At 40.2% G+C, this 24,152-nt stretch overlaps 1 protein-coding gene across 12 annotated transcripts in view; it reads left to right on the top strand.

The window, feature by feature from the left end:
- The window catches only part of LOC129722818 (dystrophin), a 340,136-nt gene that overhangs the window by 272,017 nt on the left and 43,967 nt on the right, over positions 1 to 24,152 (top strand). For all 12 annotated transcript variants that reach the window (XR_008727654.1, XR_008727655.1, XR_008727656.1 and 9 more), the window contains one exon: positions 13,317 to 13,471. Coding sequence is in view for 9 of the 12 variants with exons in the window: in XM_055676595.1 (XP_055532570.1) it covers positions 13,317 to 13,471 (155 nt within the window). In the remaining 3 variants the exon portion in view is untranslated. The remainder of the gene's footprint in view (positions 1 to 13,316; positions 13,472 to 24,152) is intronic.

Here is a 24,152-nt window from a genome sequence, read left to right as displayed (position 1 = left end):
TGTTTCGACCCATTTGTCTAACCGTAAGAGGATCATTTTCTCCATTAATTTCCGGAGGCAAGAGAGCATCGCAATCGGCCTATATGAATTGTGATCAGGGGCAGGTTTCCCGGGTTTCCGAATAGCAATGACTTTTACCTCCCTCCAGTCATGCGGAACAATATTTAGCTCAAGAAACTTGTTGAACGAATTCAACAAGCGTCTTTTTGCAGAGTCGGGTAGGTTCTTCAACAGGTTGAATTTTATTCTATCTAACCCTGGAGCCTTATTGTTGCACGACAGGAGAGCCATTGAAAATTCCAACATCGAAAATGGAGGCTCTTCCGTAGTTACTAATAACGCGTCGCGAAAGGTTTTCTGTTTCGGTACAGAGTCTGGACAGACCTTTTTGGCAAAATCGAGTATCCAGCGGTCTGAATACTCCTCGCTTTCATTCGAAACGTCACGGTTCCGCATGCGCCTGGCGGTATCCCAAAGAGTGCTCATCGCTGTTTCCCTGGACAACGCGTTTACAAACCGCCGCCAGTACCCGCGTTTTTTCGCCTTTACTAAGCTCTTCATCTGCCTGCCCAGTGCCTCGTACTTTCGAAGCAGGTTGACAGTGCCGTACTCCCGGTAGTCCTTATATGCCGCGGACCTTCGCGCGTACAGCTCAGAGCACTCTTTGTCCCACCATTTGTTGGGAGGGCGCTGTCTAATCGTTACCCCGGGTATCGGTTTCGTCTGAGCTTGAGTCGCGGCGTCGATTATCAAGCCAGCTAAGAACGCGTATTCTTCCTCCGGAGGAAGTTCCTCGTGAGTCTCGATAGATTGCGCTATAATAGACTCATAACACTTCCAATCAATATTACGTGTAAGGTCGTAGGAAATATTGATTGGGTTCGGGGGAGTTGAACCATTAGCAATTGATATAACGATTGGAAGATGATCACTACCGTGGGGATCGTTGATTACTTTCCACCGGCAATCTAACGCTAGTGATGTCGAGCAGAGGGATAGGTCAAGCACGCTTTCACGTGCTGGAGGATTAGGTACACGTGTCGCTTCCCCAGTATTCAAAACTGTCATATTGAAGTCGTCGATCAAGTTACAGATTAAAGAAGATCGGTTGTCGTCGTACAGCGACCCCCATAGCGAACAGTGAGAATTAAAATCTCCCAATATCAAAAAAGGCGCGGGAAGCAACTCTGCTATATCAGTGAGATGCTTCTGTTCAATCCGCGCGGATGGAGGCATATATAACGAAACAAGGCATAGGTCTTTTCCATTCATATTCGTTTGAATGGCAACGACTTCAATATTCGAGATCGAGGGGAGGTCGATTCGGAAGAAGGAATAGCACTTTTTAATCCCTAAAAGTACCCCTCCACCGTGTGAGTCTCGATCTCGACGAATAATGTTAAAATCGTGGAAATTGAGTTGATCGTTTGAATTGAGAAAGGTTTCACAGAGCGCACATGCGTCACAATTGTATGTATTTATTAAATGAGAAAATAGATCGAATTTGGGGATGATACTTCTGCAATTCCACTGTAATACAGTGATAAAATTCCTAACCTCTTTCGCCGTATTAGTCATCGAAAGATATGATAGCTGAAATGAGGGGCCAAGTTGCTGCTAGTTGCATCAAAAAGGTTTTCACTGTAGGAAGAAGGGCAAGAAGAATATTTTGTAGGGGATCTGGTATGTTGAATGTTTTAAATATCCAGTCCACAATATCAGAAAATTTTATGAACCCTGTTTCTTTTTTATCTTCTGATCGAGAAATGGGTGCACGAGGGGTTTTTGGTGCCCCAGGAAGCGGTGGGTACTCCTGGTTTGATTTAAAATTAAAACCGGGAGGTACTTGCTTCGGTTTTTCTTCACCGCTTCCTTTTTGTGTTGGCTTATTGGTCATTCCGCTAGGGGTTATCTTGCGACCTTTGCGAGAAAGATTAGGAGAGTTGATCATTCTCCTCTTCCTAGATCCTTCTGGCATGGCATAAGAACACCCTTCGACGGGATCGTCAGATGTACCCTCATCGGTTGGCAAAAAGGAAAAGATGTTTCCTGTCGAGGGTGGCTCAGCACTCTTCAGCATCTCTGCGAAAGAGCGCTTTGATCGTTCCTTGAGGGAACGCTTTATTTTTTCCTCGCGCTGTTTGTACGCGGGACACGCCGAAAGGTCATGCCGAGTTCCCTCGCAGTAAAGACACTTTTCAGTATCCTCACTGCAAGCGGTCTCAGCATGATTGCCTCCGCACTTGCTGCAGCGTGCCTTGTTGCAGCAGTAGGTGGCTGTATGACCTAACTGCTTGCAGTTTTGGCAATGCATGACCCGCGGTACGAACAGGCGTACAGGCAGACGAACCCTGTCCAAAGAGATGTAGTTCGGCAGTGCGGATCCGACGAATGTTACACGGAAGGAATCCGAAGGGAAGAATTTCTTCTTCCCTTCTTCGATGGATACTGAATGCAATTGCTTGACATCCAGTATCTTTACATCTTGAATCAGGGGGTTCTTGAAGCAGCCAACCCCGTGACGCAAAATGTCTTCGACCGTGAGGCTTCCTTCGGTAACCACACCGTCGATCTCCACGTCCTTGGCAGGGATGTACACGCGGTACTCTCTCGTGAAGAGCTCGTAGCTAGCAATTGCGTTTGCTTGCTTCAAGCTACTCACAACAACTCGCAGTTTGTTCGGTCTAACCTTTGTAATTTCGGTTACGTCCGAAAACTGTTTTGCCAGGTCCTTGCCGATTTGAATTATATTTAGAGGCTTCTTTATGGGCCTGAAGTAAACTACGAAGGGACCTTTCGAAGCATCTGGGTAAGCTTTCACCCGTGTTGCCGGTACCCTTGGTACGGGGCTAGGTAGCGGGGAAGGTAGAGGGGAATTGATGGGGGAGATCTCAATCTCTTCCCCAGTTGTTTCCACATCCAGGAATAGTTGCACCTGCATGTCGTCCATTTTGCGGGAGCGTTACGCTCTACCGCACACAAACGATAAATATTCGAATGTGGGGGGGGGGGGTTAAGTAGTTGCTATTAAATTTTAAAAACAATTTTTCAAACTACAATGGATCAAAATAAAAAAAAAGGCAGTAATACTAATACTAATAACAATAGTAATAATAATAATAATAATAATAATAATAGTAATAATAATAATAATAATAATAATAATAATAATAATAATAATAGTAATAATAATTATAATAATAACAATAATAATAATACTATTAATAATAATGATAAAAATTCTAAAGTGAATATTTCACCGAACGTCTAAGTCACGACCTCACGGCTGATAGTAGGATTAATCGAGCGTCTCCGCAGAACAAACAATGACGATCCAGCTTCGTGTTGTGACACAGTGGCCGTATCCTACACGCGACCTTGTAGATGCCACTTGTAGTTGACTTCCACTCGCTCGATCGTATGATGGTCCGTGCTGCTAGCGGGGTAACAGCGGTGCGGAAGAATTATTCTTGCTGATATATCAGCTGCGTATCGGATCACTGGCGGGGTAGCCTGCCCCTACCAGTGTGCAGAAGATGTTTCTGCCGATAAACTACCGGCTATTGTTATCGCGCAGCACAAGAACTAATCGACAAAAAAACACCCGTACGATAACTCGTGTATTGTTATTTTGCAAACTCAAACGGAGATGAACAATTTGCGTCTAATCGAGACGAAAGCAAAACAACGAATGAACGGATATGATTGTGTTGTTAAATTTTATTTATATTTTATATTGGATCTTTTTTAACATATAATGACAAAACTACTGTGTTCGTCGCGGTGGTGATGATGGATTTTTTTTTCCTTTATGTTGTTGTAGCTTAAAAAATAATAGAAAGTGACTACATAAGTTTGAGCCTCGCGCGCGGAAGTCAGATATAAATGGATTCTTCTACAATTTAAACTTAATTGTTATTTGAATGCTTAGAGAATATACATGAAGTAGTTGTGGTTAGTCTGACTGAAGGTCATGAAAACCCTGTGCTAGCTTTGTGTAGCTCTACAGCAATTCACGTCTTTACCGATGTGAATCAAGTAAACAGTTTTTGAAGAAGTTTATATCTGGAAATGGAAACAGTTCGTTTTTTTTTTTTTTTTTGTATAACTGATTGAAATTGTGATTACATTAATTATCTATAGATAAATCGTCCAGCTCAAACCTTTGTAGGGGTATGTGGCGGGACCATCATCATCATCATCATCATCATCATCATCATCATCATCATGTGGTAAGTGTGTGTATGTATATGTGTATGTATGTGGGGCTAATAGCGGTCTCGATCAACTAGATTAGTTGAGAGAATTCGTTATCGATATTGTATTTTTGGCACATTTTGCATGTGTAGGATAAGTATAACGATACACCGTGCCCCAGTGCTAAGTCGAGAAAATTTCCAGCTTGGAAAGATCCTCGACTCGATCGGGAATCGAACCCGATATCACAACCGTGTGGGAGAGCTAGCCGACCGACATCGCTAACCACAGAACCACAGGAATAGTATGTATGTATGTGTATATGTGTGTGTGTATGTGTGTGTGTTACATCTTGGCTCATAAACAATATGTTCCCATGTCTCATATCGCGTAATTTCAAGAAAATCGCGTTATTTCGAGAAAATCGCGTGAAAAAATCGTGTAAAATAAAATCACGTAAGAAAAGTCGTATAAAAACAGAATTCAGTGTATTTAAATCTTACATAAGCACAGTGTATCATACATCTTTGGTAGAGCTTTTAAAACTTTTCTGTATCGCTAATTGTGTTACATTCGCACGCTCAGATTTCGCTACCATGCTTGGTATTCTTTGCTACAATGACTTCCTGACTTCCGAAAGCTGTAAATGTTTCTCATTCTTCGCAAATCAAGGTTCAACGAACAATTTAATGTACAGACCCCGTTCGATTTTGGCACGTTTCGTTTCTGGCACGGTTCAATTTTAGCACTGTTTGAATTTGGCATATGTGCCAAAACCGAACGGTTTTTTAATTTAACCCTCTAGTGCCCAAGTTAATTTCTAAACTGGCTTCGGTAAAATCACTATGAATCATTATTAACACTTTTTAAGTACATATTGAAGCTTTTCAAAACTTCGACTGAAGCACGCCAAATGGCGGTATTGGGCACTAGAGGGTTAATAATTTAAAACGGTTATATATTTTAGTTTTCTCGATTTTCCTTTAACCAATTTAAGTTCAATAAACGCCAAGAGAAAGGTATTATGGTCCCTAATGTTGCCAAGGAGGATGGCCGGAATCGGCTGGTTCCAGATACATGGCCGAAAAATGTTTCGGTCATATAATGACCATGACCAAAACAATGATTACTATGTCTACCAAATGTACCATGCCTCTAATTACTTTGTTATTCATATTAGGTGTCTAGGTCGCCATTGGCCTTGCGGACCTATTCCGGTTGTCTTCCAGATACTTACGGATTATTGTACCAAACCCCACCAAGTGACACCTATAACGACTTGGAATCCAAAAACTAGTCCATTGGTGGCCATTCCTAGGGTCTAAGTCATCATAGCACACACACAATGTAAAAAACTATGGATTTTGGCAACATGAAAACTTTTGACGTGTTGCCAAAATCGAATGGGTCCTATATTCTAAATATTCTGAAGGAAATAAGAACGGAAGCTTCGCAAGCGAGAACAGGAGGTATTGAAAACAAAAGGTTCATTTATTTACACTACGAAGAGTATAGAAATTATGCAAAGTTATCGATGATTGATAATTTCCTTTGGGAAATAAATAGCGATTGGAAAAAAGAAAGAGAGAGAGAAAAGTAAAAGACAGAGAGAGAGAGAGAGAGAGAGAAAAATTATCCAAAAAGTAAAATATCACATAATTTCTTTCACTATAAAATCAACGAAAAATGAATTATCTCATCAATCTTAAACATTTAGCACGTTGGTTCTTTTATTTTTGTTGCAATTAAGTACTATTATAAAAATAACGAGAATTCAGGATTCTGTTTGATTCAATCTCCGAACATTTCAATGCTAATCTCTAGATAAATAGATCTAAAAACTCACTTTTGTCAACGTCTGCTGATTCTCTGGAATTGGTCCTGCAGTAAAGAGCTATACATCACTAGGTAAAGGACATTCCAAGAAACGTATTAGTTTACAATAATCATACTTTTGATAACCCTGTCTATAATAATTCGATTTTCATTCTAAAGTGTTCGCAGTTTGAAACTGTTTAAAGTTTGATTCAAAACGATATAAACAACATATTACAGGGTGGCCACCCAACCGGAAAATCCGGGAAAAAAACGGGAATTGTTTGGAATCGTGAAAAACCGGGAAAGAACCGAGAGTTCAATATTACATCACCTTAGTATATTCAACTCATTTTTTCGGTGCATATACCGTACTGCATCAAATTTCGAACACTTAAGTTATGATTAGGGACAGTTTTCAAATCGCGATTTCGCGGAAGTCGCGAATCCCGCGAAATCCAGCATCGGCCGCGAAATTCACTAAAACCCACGAAATGCCGCGAAAGTAATGAAAAACAGCAATATTCTATGTCAATTATGAAATATTTCGATTTGATACCTGCGAAATTCATGAAAACCAGCTAGACGGACAAAGCTGAATAATAATGGGCACCCAGATAGCAGCGCGACGCCTTTTTCTACACAACCGAAAAGATGAAACAGTATTAAATCGCACACTTACAACGCGATTTTGTTAACCTGAGCTGAATTGTTTTCAAACAATTCGGCTGCTAGATCCACTTGGAGCAATGGTTTTGGTAGCCTACATGATACAATAAAATCCAAGTGGCGGGATGAACTGTGGGCGTACAAGCAAGCATTTTTTTAATATCCGACAGTGAGATTGGTTTTATAATTTAATTCGGTTCGCGGACGTTTTCTTGAACTTTCCCGGTTTTCTAACAAATATTTATCAATTTCCAGAAACTCGATAGTTACGGAACGCAACGTTAGCCAATATAACGTAAATAATACGTGCCTGCCGACACTGCAATAGCACTTAGAACAATTTCATAAAGCAAAAGCAAAGCCTTGGTGCTACATTTCGATTCGGAACTTGGCCTTCTGTTTATTTATACACAGACTTCGCAGCCGACTGTGTAACAAGACAATTGCGGGGCTAGCGCGCAGATTTAAACACATTTTGTACACGAAAACAAGGAGAATTTGGAAATCGGCTTTGATACAAACTTAGGGATACCATCTGGTCGGAGGTACAAATCAGGACACCTATTTTTCAACACAAATTTGATCTAAACTTATTCTTCGAGGAATAATTATTTAAACCCGTGGTTTGTGATTTGCACTTAACATGCCATTCGGTTATTAATTCATTTAACATGTATCTTAGACGATCCAATTTCATCGCTTGACTTTGAATTTTTAGGAATTCGTATGTACCCAAAAAAATTTAGCACATGTAAACTGTTTAAAATTAAACCTAAAAATTTTCGGATGTTAAACACGGTTCACTTTACTTACCAAAGAAATAATTTACGCAGTGAGCGTTGTGTGGTCAGGTATCCAGATTTATTTGGATTATCTAGATTATCGACTATGTATCAAGTAGGCAGATTCAGTGTCTGATCTCCCAGATATTTCATAAATAATGCAGATTTTTAGAGATTTTGGGGCCCATTAGAGGAAACGAGGCGAGTAACTCGCCTCACATAGAGTCACTGAAAAGACGAGCAAAAAGTTGTATTAGGGAACGTGAGTAAGACTTGGCTGGTGAAAGCTAACTGGAGCAGTTCGGCAGACGAGCTACTCGTCCGAAATCCAGCCGACTCGCCATCTGTAATACCTAAATCGGTCAGGCGAGTAACTCGCTGCTCACCTCGTGTCCTGTAATAGGCCCCTCTATTACCTTTAAACCGCAAAAAGATCATCACTTCAAATTTTATAATTTTACCTCTTAAAATGTTACTTTAAGAGTTTTATCGAAGAAAAATGTCCTTTCGTAACACGAAATGATTTTTTTCCCAAATTTATTTTTTATTATTACCAGATAAAGACGAAATCGAACTGGTAACGCTTTTATTTCCCAGAAATAGAAAAAAAGTACTGGGCAATTTTCAACAGTTCCCAATATCTCGCAACATTGACGTTTCTATTAAAAAACTTACCGACTTTTGCCTTGCAATATAAGCTTAATGATTGAACGATGTTGCATATCTTATTAAAATCAGGACAAACGCTAGGATATGAAACATTAATCAGGAAACCCCAATAGAATCTCATAATCAGGACAATGAATCAAAACGGTACCAGTTTTTGGTTTTATTTATCTCTCTCTTGGAAGCTAATTTGGCGTTTAATGACTGTAAGCAAGAAGGGTTACAGAATAGACATTGCACAGTGGTTCGAATTGTATGGCAAGGGCAGTCATAAATCATATTTTTTACAGTATTGCTCTTGAAAATTAAAATAAAAATGAAAAATAAATGAAATTCGGTATTTTTCGACTATTACAAACTTTTCTGGGACTGCCATCATCCAACTTGTTAAAATTTTCTGGCATTGCCATTATTATGCATGCATAATAGGGTGCCAATCGAATATAGGGAAAAGTTTGACCGTTGAATTTTAAAATACGGCAGCTTTCAAAAGTTTTGCCTTCTCGAAAAAAGTCCCTATGTAAAATTTGAGCACAATCTGGTTTCGTTAAGTGAACCCTCAAAGCGATCAAAGTTTGATTTTTCTTCTTTTACGTTATTCTTCTGGAATAACTTAAAAAAAAATTTATATTTTCTCAAAAAACTCCCGTATATCAACACCAAATATAAAAACTCGAATAAAGACAAATGTTCAAGAACAAATTTGAAAATTTTAGCTGAATGTACCACAACCCTTCCAAGTAACTATGTAAAAAGTATGAAATTCAAACGAAAAAGTAACCATTTTTAGCCGCTTGTCATCGACTAAGATGCAAATATATGCAGCTGGAACCTTTAACAAATCTTTTTTATGTCCTAAATCTTTCGTTTGGTGGTAATTTGGTGATAGTATCTCGCGCGGAACACATTTAAAAGTTTACATGAATTTAAGTATGAGTGGTGCTCTCTGACTTCATTACTACGTTTCCTCTTACGACTAATTCTGATTATAGTTTAACAAATACCTATTCAATCAACACTGTAATAGCAATACAAACCTGTTTTCTGAAGGTTCATGATGAAAATAAACAGATGAAGCAATTGAATTTGTTCTACAGTTGATATGTACACAATGTAAAAAAACACATCTGTCTAATGTCGTTTTCGTTTTCGCGGTGTAGCTACACTTTTTCCGTGCTATACTTTGCAGCTTCAAATAAAACATTTTCAGTGTCATTGCATTGGTATGCGTAATAATGGGATAGCTGTCAATTCGTTTTGTTTTGGTCATTATCGCATTCGTCATTTTGTCTCGTTTCCATTTCATATGTCCATCTTGCAAATGTGCTGAGAAAAAATTTACCTGATACTTTACCACGTGGAACGAAAACCAAAACAAACCAGTTTTGACACATACGTGTGAATGTGTTAGTAACTTCCTACAGTACACTCTGCTTTTTTCGGGTGTCGTCAGGGACAGAAAAAGTGTAGGGAGAGACAGAAAAAGGGTAGTCCGAAAAGCCAAATAAAACATTTTCGGTTTCAAAAGTGTCGTTTGAGTGTAGCTACACCGCGAAAACGAAAACGACATAAGTTGATTTTGCAAGTGTCACACACCTTCCCTTATCTCGTGCTCAAAAGTAAACTGTTTATAAAATAGGCCAACAAAAACAGCTTTTCTGCATTCTCAGGTCTATAACCGATCCATTTAATCAATAATAGCCAGCAAACAAAAAACTTTTTTTTTAATTTTTGGCCTATGGGCGAACCACTGTGCATTGCTCGGTTCGTCGAATGGTATAAACGACTCGATTTTTTACGTATTTTTATACAGATATCTGCCTATACAGATTACAGATTTTCTGGAAATAATACAGGTTTATCCAGATTTTTTTTGGTTTTCATGAGGTCGCAAAAAAAGACTTCTTAACGAAAATTCATTTAAATGCTGCTGAGCGTATTGGAGGTTTTATTATACAGTAGGTTTCCGTTTTTGGCATTTTTCTTGTTTAGCATGCTCCGTTTTTGGCTCACTCCGCTTTTTTGTTAGGGAATTAGAATTACGTTGTCCATTGATGTGAACTTTTGTAATATATCCCAGTCAATTGCTATACGTGTCCCCTTGCAATATACAATGACCACTATTGTTGAGTGTTCAGGTTCCTGCACCGACACGCTCCCAGTCAGGTGAAATATGGTTTCTGAAGCCAATCACCTTCCCAGGATTCAAAGACCAAATCTCTTTGGGCTGTAAACACCACTGCCAAGAAACCCTGATCTGCGTTTAAATAATGCACCACAACTGCACAGCAGATGTTCCGATGTCTCGCTTTCCATATTACAAAAGCGACAGATATCATCCTGAACCCGGCCAATGTTCTTCAAATTTTAAGGCACAACCATAATGCACTGACCGCCTTGTTGATTGCATAGTCAAGATGTGCATTCCAGTTTAGCTTGACATCAAGAATAACTCCTAAGTATTTAACCTGTTTACTGAATGGAATTTCTACTCCTCCACGCTTGAGAGTTTTCAGATTGAATTTCCTCTTTCAAGTGAAAGGTTCGATTACAGCTTTTGTCAGATTTATGCTAAGACCCTCCTTTATACACCAAGACTGGGTATACTTCAGAGCCTTCTGCATTCTTTCCGAAACTATGTTGTCGAACTTTCCTCTTACCGTGGTGGGCTTAGCCCCCCACGCGTTTGCATTGCCCCTAGCAAAATTTTTCTAATTCGTATAAATAAAGTGAATACTTTACCTATTCACATATTCTAAACTAGCTTTTGTATATTTATTACTTTCAAATTACTTCTTTAACAAAAAAAAAAAGTCAGTGAAATTTCTGTGCCTCACCACGCAAAACGGAGTAGCTACTGCTCTGTATTTCGGTCTCTTTTGTCCTCATCCAAAACCAAAAAGCAAAACGACTGTTTGACCTATCGCCGTTCTTTCGTCGATACTTTATCCTGTACTGGTATAGCAAGAGTGCCTATTCAAGATAATCGTACAGTACCACCTGCATACGAGCAACGTTATTTTATGTACACATTTTTTTAATGAATTTCTTTGTGCCCGAGTTGAAAATCGAATATCTTGACTATCGACAATCGCTATTTTACATTGTACCTGATGTCGCAAGTTGTGCTGTGTATAGCGCGACTGATATGCATTCGCAATGTTAGATATAATAAATTGTACGAGAAAAAAAATTATTGTCGTTAGTCGAGAAATTCGGTTTCCAACTCCAACGAAAATATTTTGGTAATTCAACTTACTGGTTAAAATGGTTGTCCCCGTGGTTCTGTGGTTAGCGATGTCGGTCGGCTAGCTCTTCCACACGGTTGTGATATCGGGTTCGATTCCCGATCGAGTCGAGGATCTTTTCGAGCTGGAAATTTTCTCGACTCAGCACTGGGCACGGTGTATCGTTGTACTTATCCTACACATGCAAAATGTGCCAAAAACAATATCGATAACGAATTCTCTCAACTAATCTAGTTGATCGAGACCGCTATTAGCCCCAAGGCTAAGCGTGCGATATTGTTGTTGTTAAAATGGTTTCAACAGTCGCGTATGATTCAAGAAATTTTTTTAAGCAATGCTTGAATGGTTGAGAGATTTTTAGTTTATTTTTTTCTATTCATGATATTTGTGAATTGTTACTGAATCTTCGCTTAAAAATCTATTGAATGCGGTTCTGGCTCAACTTAATTTTGATAGTTTTAAAATCACTTCTTTGTCTGGTCATAGAAGAAAAAACAATAGATTTTTGTTGCATGTTCAAACTATTGGAGCGAACTGTTCGATGCACTGTGAAAACAATGTAGCATTGAACAGCGAAAAACGAATGCGATAGCGTGGGCTAGGATTTGCTGCAGAGTTTTGTTCGAAGTTGCATACCTGTTCTGTGAACATTTGTGCTTTAGAAAACTTCTATGGCTATTGGTGAAATTTCTATCGTCTACTTCATTTTTTTAACACAACATTTATTTGACACGGCACAACTATCGTCTACTTCATGAAATTCTATAAATGGAGAGAGATAAATCGGGGTGAAATCGACCACCCTTGAAATCCATACATTCTATAGGAAATGTGCTTTTTTCGATATGTTTATGACAAATAATGATTTCTAAAGTGAAAAATATCTACCGCAGCTAGTTTGGAAACGAAAATAACGATAATTTAGGTTAAAATTAATTTATTTTGGTTCACGAGCTGCACTTTGCTAAATTTGCTCTCATTTGATCATCGTTTCAATTCGGTTTGTTGCAAAAGCTGGGAAAGTAGCTCTGAAATTAAAATCTTTGTGTTTTCCTGCGAATTCATCAGTATTATTTCAATGGTATGGAACAATCATTGTTGAACATTACTCACTTTGCTCATTTCTCTAAATTTAACTTAATTAACCCTTGATTAAGATTACTTTAAGTAAATTCAATACCTTTTTTGTTGTTTGAAAACGTTTCTGATCAAATTTGATTGAGTTTTGACTGAGTTAGAAAAGTTTTTCGAAAATATGTGAAATTGCACCGGGCATGCAAGGGTTAACTTTGACAGGTATGTCAATTTTGCAAAAGTTACATTTTAGGACTCGTAAACATTGCGTAGTGTTGTAAGATCAGTATCTCCTGATTAGTATTTTTTATTACGAATTTTCAGGTGATCAACTTCACCCCACTGATCAATTTCACCCCATTCCACGATAATATTGAAATGTTTTATGACAAGTTGTATTGTGTTGAACACATCTTTTTCATCCACTTTCCAGTTTTAAAGAAATGTGTAGCTAGGAACCAGTCATTTTTTAGACATCTGGTGATGCGAATGCAGATGCAGATACGAAAGTTCTGATGCGTATACCTGTGCGAAATACTCAGTGCTAAGCCGAATACGTGAGCAAAGTTTCATCGGATCAATTTTTGCGTATTTCCAGATCATTAGGCATGGATTTATTTCAAGTTTCTTACGAGCAGAGGGTAAAGTTTTCAATGTCACAAAGTACAATAAAATAAACTAAATTAAAATATTTTTTGGATAAACTGGTAGCAAAGCTGGTATTCCAAATCAAAATTTTATGCCATTGTTTTGTAATAGTTGTGAGTTGAAATGGTTTCCATTATAAGGGTTATTCAGTGTGTTGAAAATCATTCGTTCTGCTCAGTGTATCACTTATAACTTATATCAAATACATATTTTTCAGCTATTGACAGTGATTCACGATATATGTCATCGGAAGAACAAAGCAGAGATTTAACAAGAAGTATACGACGAGAAATTACTAAATTATCCGAACAGTGGAATAATCTCATTGATCGCTCAGATAACTGGAAACATCGGCTAGATGAGTTTATGACGGTAAGTATTAATACTTCGTCTTGACACTTGAGGGTAGTGATCGTCATAAAACGAGAAGTTGGGTTCGGGTTCCGGTGCGAAAGAAAATCAAAAAGAGTATGGTTTTGTACAAAACAATACTTTTGTTGGTATCCAACATCAAGCAACTGTACTACATATTTAGGAGTAAATTCGTCAAATCGGTGATACATACGAACCTACATACATACATACGAAAATCCATGCATACGCGCATCCGAATATATATGTACACACATCACATGTAAACATAAATGTATACACATACCAATGTATACACATAATAACAACCATGAGCGCAGATATGAACCTAAATACACTGAAGTCGCTTTTTACGCGGATGATATATAGTGTGTAAATTCTGAAACCCGCGAGGGAAAACGAGCTTAAATTACTTCATTTGCGAGATCATTTTATTGCGAAAATCGGTCCAATTTCCCACCCCGGGTGTCACCCAGACAGTCATTAAAAGTTACGAAAACTGTCATATTCTGTATTTTCTTTAATTTTCTTCGGACCATTGTGTCAATCACCGACGCCCGGGCAGGTCACTTTAGTCACGACCCTAACGTACATCGGCTAACGGGCACCAACATCTGTACTCCCTCACAACCATCGACACCTATGTCGTTGGTGATCTAATCGCAGGTTTTTTTTTTTTGAATATTACTATCGGTCCAACTATTGGCGAAGCCAAATTTTTCTTATTATGTATAAACTTTCTTAAATTACGGATCAGGCAAGATTGATAAAAGTGATTGAATATTGCGCAATGTTTGGTCTGTCTGTTTTCGGCTTTAGCTTGGTATTTCTGGTTACGTATAAAATGCTTTCAAATGCGAAAAATAGTTACGTAAAGACTTCACGTAATTTTTTTTTGTGGGCAAATCCGGCTCAAATATCATATTTCCAGCCTACACGGTATTCTATTTTCAGCGTACATCTAATTGGTCACACCACCACCCACTCTCACCTGGTCCGAATCCGTTTGCTTTCTCATGGTGAGGTAGAGACCATTTATATGCTTTCGAAACAACAACGCTCTCGCATGGCTAGAACCGTGATATTAAACATATTCTTCGCTCGGTTTTCATAATGAAATAACTTGCGTGAACATTTGTAGGTCTCTGGGGTTGGGTTGGGTAGAAGGACGCGCGGTCGCCACCCTCTCGCAATCGATAAAATTAAAATCGCGATATATATGCCTACGTGGAATTTCAAAAAAGGCATGCTAGGGTACTACCATTGAAAAACCGCTTCTGGAGCCTCTCTTCTCATATTCTTATCAAATGTGAGGTCTTGAACCGTTCTGTGATTGAAAATTTTGAAAGGTTAATCGAACTTAATTCTCAAACCCGTTTTATGACATTGTATTTCAATCACATGTCCCAAAATATTACCCCTTCTTTGAATATTCCAAATCGTGTCAACTTATCAAATACTTCTGATTCTACTGTGTTTTTCGATACATCCATGATAGAAGAAACTCGTGGAATCCCGGATCATTTACGCGTGCAGCAGATCCCCAAATTTTTTTCCAATAAATATCGAAATATCAACTGCGACAATATGTTCTACACTGACAGATCACTTCTTGATGGGTCCACTGGCTTCGGTATTTTCAATAACAATTTAACCGTCTCCCATAAGCTCAATAATCCTGCTTCTGTTTACGTCGCAGAACTAGCTGCAATTCAGTACACCATAGGTGTTGACGCCTTCGTCAACACGTAGAGGCGGGTGGGCGAGCGGTGCTTCTAAAAACCGCTATCAGAATCGCTGCCGACTGAAAACTGAATAATCAGCGCAGCTGGCACGATGCTTCCGTTCCGTCACACACGAAAGGATAACTGGCTCGGGAGACAGCGCGAATGCTGTTTAAACACAAGAAAAATGAGCCACCACACTAAGGTCCAATGCGCACTTCTAGCGAACACAAATAAATACTTTCGTATCAATGATAAAGCACTGAGATCATTCACTTTTACTTTTAATTAAAAACACTTCGTTACAACTTGGAAATAAACACTCGGTTTAAAATACACACTCTCGGTTCAGAATACAAAATCGATTCAGAATGCACAATGGGTTCAAAATACACACTTCGCAATCAAAATACACAATGAACTAGCTTGCGCAGAAGCGCGGTATTTATACTGATTTAGTAGCGGCGCAGAAAGTTCTCGTTTCCTCTATCATCTTCCTCCATGCGGTAGAATGAATTAGATTCTGTTGCAGCGCAGTCGCTCACGTGTTGTGTTCCATTTAGCAGGAGAATATACCAGAAGCGTCATGAAATATCCTTCGATGTGTTCCTTTATTCGTAAAGGACATAATACGTTGGCGTAGTGCATGGAAAGAGCATTGTCCTGCAGCGTGAGATGCTCTAAACCTGTTCGCTGCGCGAACATAGGGATTATCGAAAAAATGCCCACGGACCATTATTTCATCTTTACGGACAGTCTCAGTTCCATTAAGGCTCTCCGATCGATGAAAGATGTTAAGCACTCTCCGTATTTCCTGGGGGAAATACGGGAACATCTGAGAGCTTTATCCGAAAAATCTACTCAGATTACCTTAGCGTGGGTCCCTTCTCACTGCTCGATACTGGGTAATGAGAAAGCGGACTCTTTGGCAAAGGTGGGCGCAACAAACGGTGGAATTTTTGAAAGACCAATTGCCTTTAATGAATTTTTCGCATTTGTACGTCAGATTACGATTATCAGTTGGCAAAATGCTTGGACCAGAGAGGGATTGGGAAGGTGGTTACATTTCATAATCCCCAAGGTATCGACGAACCCGTGGTTCAAGGGGTTGGATGTAGGTCGGGATTTCATTTGCGTGATGTCCTGGCTTATGTCCAATCACTATAGATTTGACGCGCATCTCCGTCGTGTTGGGCTCGGGGAAAGTGGTATCTGTGCCTGTGGTGAAGGTTAACACGACATAGAGCACGTTGTTTGGTCATGCCCTGTACATCGTGACGCCAGGTCTAAATTAATAGTTTCCCTCCAGGGCGAGGGTAGACAGCCGGCTGTTCCTGTTCGTGATGTCTTGGCGAGCCGTGACCTATCCTTCATGTCCCTTATATACGTTTTCCTGAAATCCATCCACGCCCCAGTTTAGTCCTATCCCCTTCCGACTACATCCAACCAAATGACAAGAACACGTTAAGACTCCGGATCCGGAAACAGCAATCAGACCCGCACGATACTCTCAAGGCCCGAGGGAGACAAGCCAATATTTTTTTTTTTTAAATAGTTTATTCGACACGGCACGATACAAATTATGTTTAACTGAGCCAAGTAAATTTTTTTTAAATTCTAAATTAGCAGGGAAAAGAGGGAGGCCTTTTCTTTATTCTCGCGGCCGACTACGAGCTAGTGGGGATTTAAGGTGAGAGGAGGGGAGTTACAATTTTGATTTTAACTATATTGAGTTATACGATTTATTTATTTGTACATGGCTAAGCAGTGATGTTCTATTTGAGCAGTTTGGACTGAGGTGTCTGCGTGAACATAAAGATGCCGAGTCTTCGTTTGAGTGTCTCCAGCTTAGTGTATCATCTTCTTTCAGCGTGTAGCGGGAATGGTAATCTAACAAATAGATAGAAGAGTTTCATATTTTAATACCAGCGTGTTTTATGAACACGTATAGCTGTATCATGTACTGGAGATCACCGCTTCCCAGAATGTCTCTAACGGGTACGTTCGGTTGTTTTCCTCGGGCCCGAAGGGAATCTATAAGCTCAGACCTAACACCACAGTATTCGGTACACGACCAAACAACATGCTCGATGTCATGGTAGCCATCGCCACAAACGCAGTGATTACTGTCTAAAAGCCCTATACGAAAGAGATGCGTGTTTAACGTATAGTGATTGGACATAAGTCTGGACATCACGCGAATGAAGTCCCGACCTACATCCAACCCCTTGAACCATGCTTTCGTCGATACCTTAGGAAAAATGGAATGTAGCCACCGTCCCAGTTCATCTGAGTTCCATGATGATTGCCAACTGTTGAGTGTTCTCTGACGCAAAATGCTATAAAATTCATCATAAGCAATTGGTCTTTCATAAATATCGCCGTCAATAGCACCCACCTTAGCTAAAGAGTCAGCCTTTTCGTTACCCGGAATTAAGCAATGAGAAGGGACCCACGCTAAGGTAACCCGGTAATTTTTATCTGTTAAAGCACTTAAAAACCGCCGTATTTTCCCCAGGAAATACGGGGTGTGCTTCACAGGCTTCATTGATCGCAGAGCCTCAATGGCACTGAAACTATCTGTGAAGATGAAGTAGTGGTCTATGGGTAGGGTTTCGATGATTCTAAGAGAGTACTGAATAGCAGCAAGTTCTGCGACGTACACGGAAGCAGGAGCATCGAGTTTGTAGGAGGCGGTAAAATTTTCGTGGAAAACACCGAAGCCAGTGGACTCATCTAGATTAGATCCGTCAGTGAAAAACCTTTTATCATAGCTAACATGTTTAAACTTATTGGAAAAAATCTTAGGGATCTCTTGGGGTCGCAATTGATCCGGGATACCAGAAATGTCTTGTTTCATGGTGGTGTCGAAGAATATAGCATTATTAGAAGTAGCTAAAAGTGCGACATTGGAGGAATCGTATGAAGAAGGATTAATATCTTGAGCCATATAGTCAAAATATAAAGTCATAAATCTGGATTGAGATTGAAGGTCGACCAACCTCTCGAAATTTTTAATTACTAATGGGTTCATAACTGTGCATCGAATTAGCAACCGGTAAGAGAGATTCCAAAAACGATGTTTCAACGGAAGAATACCCGCTGACACTTCAAGACTCATCGTATGGGTCGACTGCATGCAACCCAAGGCAATACGCAAACAACGATATTGTATTCTCTCTAATTTTATAATGTGCGTGTTCGCGGCGGAGCGAAAGCAGAAACAGCCGTACTCAAGAACTGACAATATCGTTGTTTGGTATAACCTTAGAAGGTCTCCTGGGTGAGCACCCCACCAAGTTCCGGTAATCGTACGAAGAAAATTAATCCTCTGTTGGCATTTTTGTGTCAGATACCTAATATGACAAGCCCAGGTGCATTTGGAGTCGAACCAGACCCCGAGATATTTAGCGACTAAAACCTGAGAGATCGTTTTACCCGTTAGTAGGAGCTGCAGCTGAGCTGGGTTATGCTTCCTAGAAAAAACGACCAGCTCAGTTTTCTCCGGAGAGAATTCGATACCCAGCTTAAGAGCCCATTCAGACAAATTGTCTAAGGTATCTTGCAATGGTCCTTGCAGATCGCTAGCCTTGCCACCAGTAATGGATACAACGCTATCGTCTGCAAGTTGCCTTAGCGTGCATGAATTTGCAAGACATTCATCGATGTCATTGACGTAAAAATTATATAAGAGAGGACTTAAACATGAGCCCTGGGGGAGGCCCATGTAACTAATTCGGGAAGTTGTCGAATCGCCATGTGAGAAATACATATGCTTTTCTGACAACAAATTGAGCAAAAAGTTATTCAAATTTGGTGAAAGTCCCTGCGAATGAAGTTTCGCGCTTAAAACTTCTACAGAGACAGAGTCAAAAGCCCCCTTAATATCCATGAACGCAGAAGCCATTTGCTCTTTTCGAGCAAAGGCTAGTTGAATTTCAGTAGAAAGCAACGCTAGGCAATCGTTCGTCCCTTTGCCCCGGCGAAAGCCAAATTGAGTATCTGAAAGTAACCCGTTTGTTTCGACCCATTTGTCTAACCGTAAGAGGATCATTTTCTCCACTAATTTCCGGAGGCAAGAGAGCATCACAATCGGCCTATATGAATTGTGATCAGAGGCAGGTTTCCCGGGTTTCCGAATAGCAATGACTTTTACCTCCCTCTAGTCATGCGGAACAATATTTAGCTCAAGAAACTTGTTGAACAAATTCAACAAGCGTCTTTTTGCAGGGTCGGGTAGATTCTTCAACAGGTTGAATTTTATTCTATCTAACCCTGGAGCCTTATTGTTGCACGACAGGAGAGCCATTGAAAATTCCAACATCGAAAATGGAGGCTCTTCCGTAGTTACTAATAACGCGTCGCGAAAGGTTTTCTGTTTCGGTACAGAGTCTGGACAGACCTTTTTGGCAAAATCGAGTATCCAGCGGTCTGAATACTCCTCGCTTTCATTCGAAACGTCACGGTTCCGCATGCGCCTGGCGGTATCCCAAAGAGTGCTCATCGCTGTTTCCCTGGACAACGCGTTTACGAACCGCCGCCAGTACCCGCGTTTTTTCGCCTTTACTAAGCTCTTCATCTGCCTGCCCAGTGCCTCGTACTTTCGAAGCAGGTTGACAGTGCCGTACTCCCGGTAGTCCTTATACGCCGCGGACCTTCGCGCGCACAGCTCAGAGCACTCTTTGTCCCACCATTTGTTGGGAGGGCGCTGTCTAATCGTTACCCCGGGTATCGGTTTCGTCTGAGCTTGAGTCGCGGCGTCGATTATCAAGCCAGCTAAGAACGCGTATTCTTCCTCCGGAGGAAGTTCCTCGTGAGTCTCGATAGATTGCGCTATAATAGACTCATAACACTTCCAATCAATATTACGTGTAAGGTCGTAGGAAATATTGATTGGGTTCGGGGGAGTTGAACCATTAGCAATTGATATAACGATTGGAAGATGATCACTACCGTGGGGATCGTTGATTACTTTCCACCGGCAATCTAACGCTAGTGATGTCGAGCAAAGGGATAGGTCAAGCACGCTTTCACGTGCTGGAGGATTAGGTACACGTGTCGCTTCCCCAGTATTCAAAACTGTCAAATTGAAGTCGTCGATCAAGTTACAGATTAAAGAAGATCGGTTGTCGTCGTACAGCGACCCCCATAGCGAACAGTGAGAATTAAAATCTCCCAATATCAAAAAAGGCGCGGGAAGCAACTCTGCTATATCAGTGAGATGCTTCTGTTCAATCCGCGCGGATGGAGGCATATATAACGAAACAAGGCATAGGTCTTTTCCATTCATATTCGTTTGAATGGCAACGACTTCAATATTCGAGATCGAGGGGAGGTCGATTCGGAAGAAGGAATAGCACTTTTTAATCCCTAAAAGTACCCCTCCACCGTGTGAGTCTCGATCTCGACGAATAATGTTAAAATCGTGGAAATTGAGTTGATCGTTTGAATTGAGAAAGGTTTCACAGAGCGCAAATGCGTCACAATTGTATGTATTTATTAAATGAGAAAATAGATCGAATTTGGGGATGATACTTCTGCAATTCCACTGTAATACAGTGATAAAATTCCTAACCTCTTAGTCATCGAAAGATATGATAGCTGAAATGAGGGGCCAAGTTGCTGCTAGTTGCATCAAAAAGGTTTTCACTGTAGGAAGAAGGGCAAGAAGAATATTTTGTAGGGGATCTGGTATGTTGAATGTTTTAAATATCCAGTCCACAATATCAGAAAATTTTATGAACCCTGTTTCTTTTTTATCTTCTGATCGAGAAATGGGTGCACGAGGGGTTTTTGGTGCCCCAGGAAGCGGTGGGTACTCCTGGTTTGATTTAAAATTAAAACCGGGAGGTACTTGCTTCGGTTTTTCTTCACCGCTTCCTTTTTGTGTTGGCTTATTGGTCATTCCGCTAGGGGTTATCTTGCGACCTTTGCGAGAAAGATTAGGAGAGTTGATCATTCTCCTCTTCCTAGATCCTTCTGGCATGGCATAAGAACACCCTTCGACGGGATCGTCAGATGTACCCTCATCGGTTGGCAAAAAGGAAAAGATGTTTCCTGTCGAGGGTGGCTCAGCACTCTTCAGCATTTCTGCGAAAGAGCGCTTTGATCGTTCCTTGAGGGAACGCTTTAATTTTTCCTCGCGCTGTTTGTACGCGGGACACGCCGAAAGGTCATGCCGAGTTCCCTCGCAGTAAAGACACTTTTCAGTATCCTCACTGCAAGCGGTCTCAGCATGATTGCCTCCGCACTTGCTGCAGCGTGCCTTGTTGCAGCAGTAGGTGGCTGTATGACCTAACTGCTTGCAGTTTTGGCAATGCATGACCCGCGGTACGAACAGGCGTACAGGCAGACGAACCCTGTCCAAAGAGATGTAGTTCGGCAGTGCGGATCCGGCGAATGTTACACGGAAGGAATCCGAAGGGAAGAATTTCTTCTTCCCTTCTTCGATGGATACTGAATGCAATCGCTTGACATCCAGTATCTTTACATCTTGAATCAGGGGGTTCTTGAAGCAGCCAACCCCGTGACACAAAATGTCATCGACCGTGAGGCTTCCTTCGGTAACCACACCGTCGATCTCCACGTCCTTGGCAGGGATGTACACGCGGTACTCTCTCGTGAAGAGCTCGTAGCTAGCAATTGCGTTTGCTTGCTTCAAGCTACTCACAACAACTCGCAGTTTGTTCGGTCTAACCTTTGTAATTTCGGTTACGTCCGAAAACTGTTTTGCCAGGTCCTTGCCGATTTGAATTATATTTAGAGGCTTCTTTATGGGCCTGAAGTAAACTACGAACGGACCTTTCGAAGCATCTGGGTAAGCTTTCACCCGTGTTGCCGGTACCCTTGGTACGGGGCTAGGTAGCGGGGAAGGTAGAGGGGAATTGATGGGGGAGATCTCAATCTCTTCCCCAGTTGTTTCCACATCCAGGAATAGTTGCACCTGCATGTCGTCCATTTTGCGGGAGCGTTACGCTCTACCGCACACAAACGATAAATATTCGAATGTGGGGGGGGGGGGGGTCAAGTAGTTGCTATTAAATTTTAAAAACAATTTCTCAAACTACAATGGATCAAAATAAAAAAAAAAAGCCAATAATACTAATACTAATAACAATAGTAATAATAATAATAATAATAATAATAATAATAATAATAATAATAATAATAATAATAATAATAATAATAATAATAATAATTATACTAATAATAATATTATAACATAGTAATAATATTGATAATAATAGTAAAAATTCTAAAGGTAATACGTCACCGAACGTCTAAGTCACGACCTCACGGCTGATAGTAGAATTAATCGAGCGTCTCCGCAGAACAAACAATGACGATCCAGCTTCGTGTTGAGACGCAGTGGCCGTGTCCTACACGCGACCTTGTAGATGCCACTTGTAGTTGACTTCCACTCGCTCGATCGTATGATGGTCCGTGCTGCTAGCGGGGTAACAGCGGTGCGGGAGAATTACTCTTGCTGATATATCAGCTGCGTATCGAATCACTGGCGGGGTAGCCTGCCCCTACCAGTGTGCAGATGTTTCTGCCGATATATAACAGGCTATTGTTATCGCGCAGCACAAGAACTAATCGACAAAAAACACCCGTACGATAACTCGTGTATTGTTATTTTGCGAACTCAAACGGAGATAAACAATTTGCGTCTAATCGAGACGAAAGCAAAACAACGAATGAGGAACGATATGTAGAGAAAAAAAGCTAATTTGAATTGTTTTGTACATATATTTCAATAGTGTATTTATTCTACTCTAAAAACACTAACTCACGCAAAAAATTTTTGGAATCAGCGACAAAGAAATTTCTCCAGTTATTTCTCCGTTTCTCTTTAAAAAAGAGTGTCTGCAGATCGTAAAGACGCAACATAACATCGTACAACAATTAAAATCAGTGCGCAAATACGAAAAATCTCCAACACTGCAAGTGTATTTATTTTTTTCTCCATGACTATATATATATATATATATATATATATATATATATATATATATATATATATATATATATATATATATATATATATATATATATATATATATATATATATATATATATATATATATATATATATATATATATATATATATATATATATATATATATATATATATATATATATATATATATATATATATATATATATATATATATATATATATATATATATATATATATATATATATATATATATATATATTTATATATATATATATATATATATATATATATATATATATATATTTTTATTTTTTTTTTTTTTGTTTCAGGTGGAGGGGAAATTTGCATCCAAACCCCTGAGGTGACCAACCTCAGGGAGTGTGGGGTTGGTTTGAATCAGTGACCGGACCCACTAAAACCCCTCCAGTCTCCAGCCCTTAATACTCCACTCCCCGGGACCACCGCTAGGTATTGCTTCGGGGAGCGGCTTTTGTGCTCTGTGCACCCTCTTGGTTCTATAGATCTCTTTGCTAACTTAGCTAACTAACCTGGAGACTGGCCGTTAGCTAACACTGGCGTGTCGGGGGTCAACCTGTCGCCTGTTTTGCAATTCTAAAACTATTTGAGAGGCGGCTGTACAAACCGCCCTCCAAATGTTTGGGTCTTTACACATCCTCCGAACTAGGTTGTCCGGAGTGGTGTCTAGCCCGCTCACTACCATCATGTCGCTCCGTGCATGCACAAAACGAGGGCACACGAAGAAGACATGCTCAGCAGTTTCTTCCGCATCCGCGCACTCGGGACACATGGGGGACCCCGCATGCCCGAATCTGTGTAGATACTGCCTGAAGCAACCATGACCTGACAGAATCTGTGTCAAGTGGAAGTTAACTTCTCCATGGCGCCTCCCGACCCATCCGGGTACGTCCGGAATAAGTCGATGCGTCCATCTACCCTTTGCGGAATTGGACCATTCCAGCTGCCATCTGATC

Source organism: Wyeomyia smithii, chromosome 2 (genome assembly GCF_029784165.1).
Source record: "Wyeomyia smithii strain HCP4-BCI-WySm-NY-G18 chromosome 2, ASM2978416v1, whole genome shotgun sequence".
In the NCBI taxonomy this organism is placed as follows: domain Eukaryota; kingdom Metazoa; phylum Arthropoda; class Insecta; order Diptera; family Culicidae; genus Wyeomyia; species Wyeomyia smithii.
This window is presented reverse-complemented; position numbering and strand designations above follow the sequence as displayed.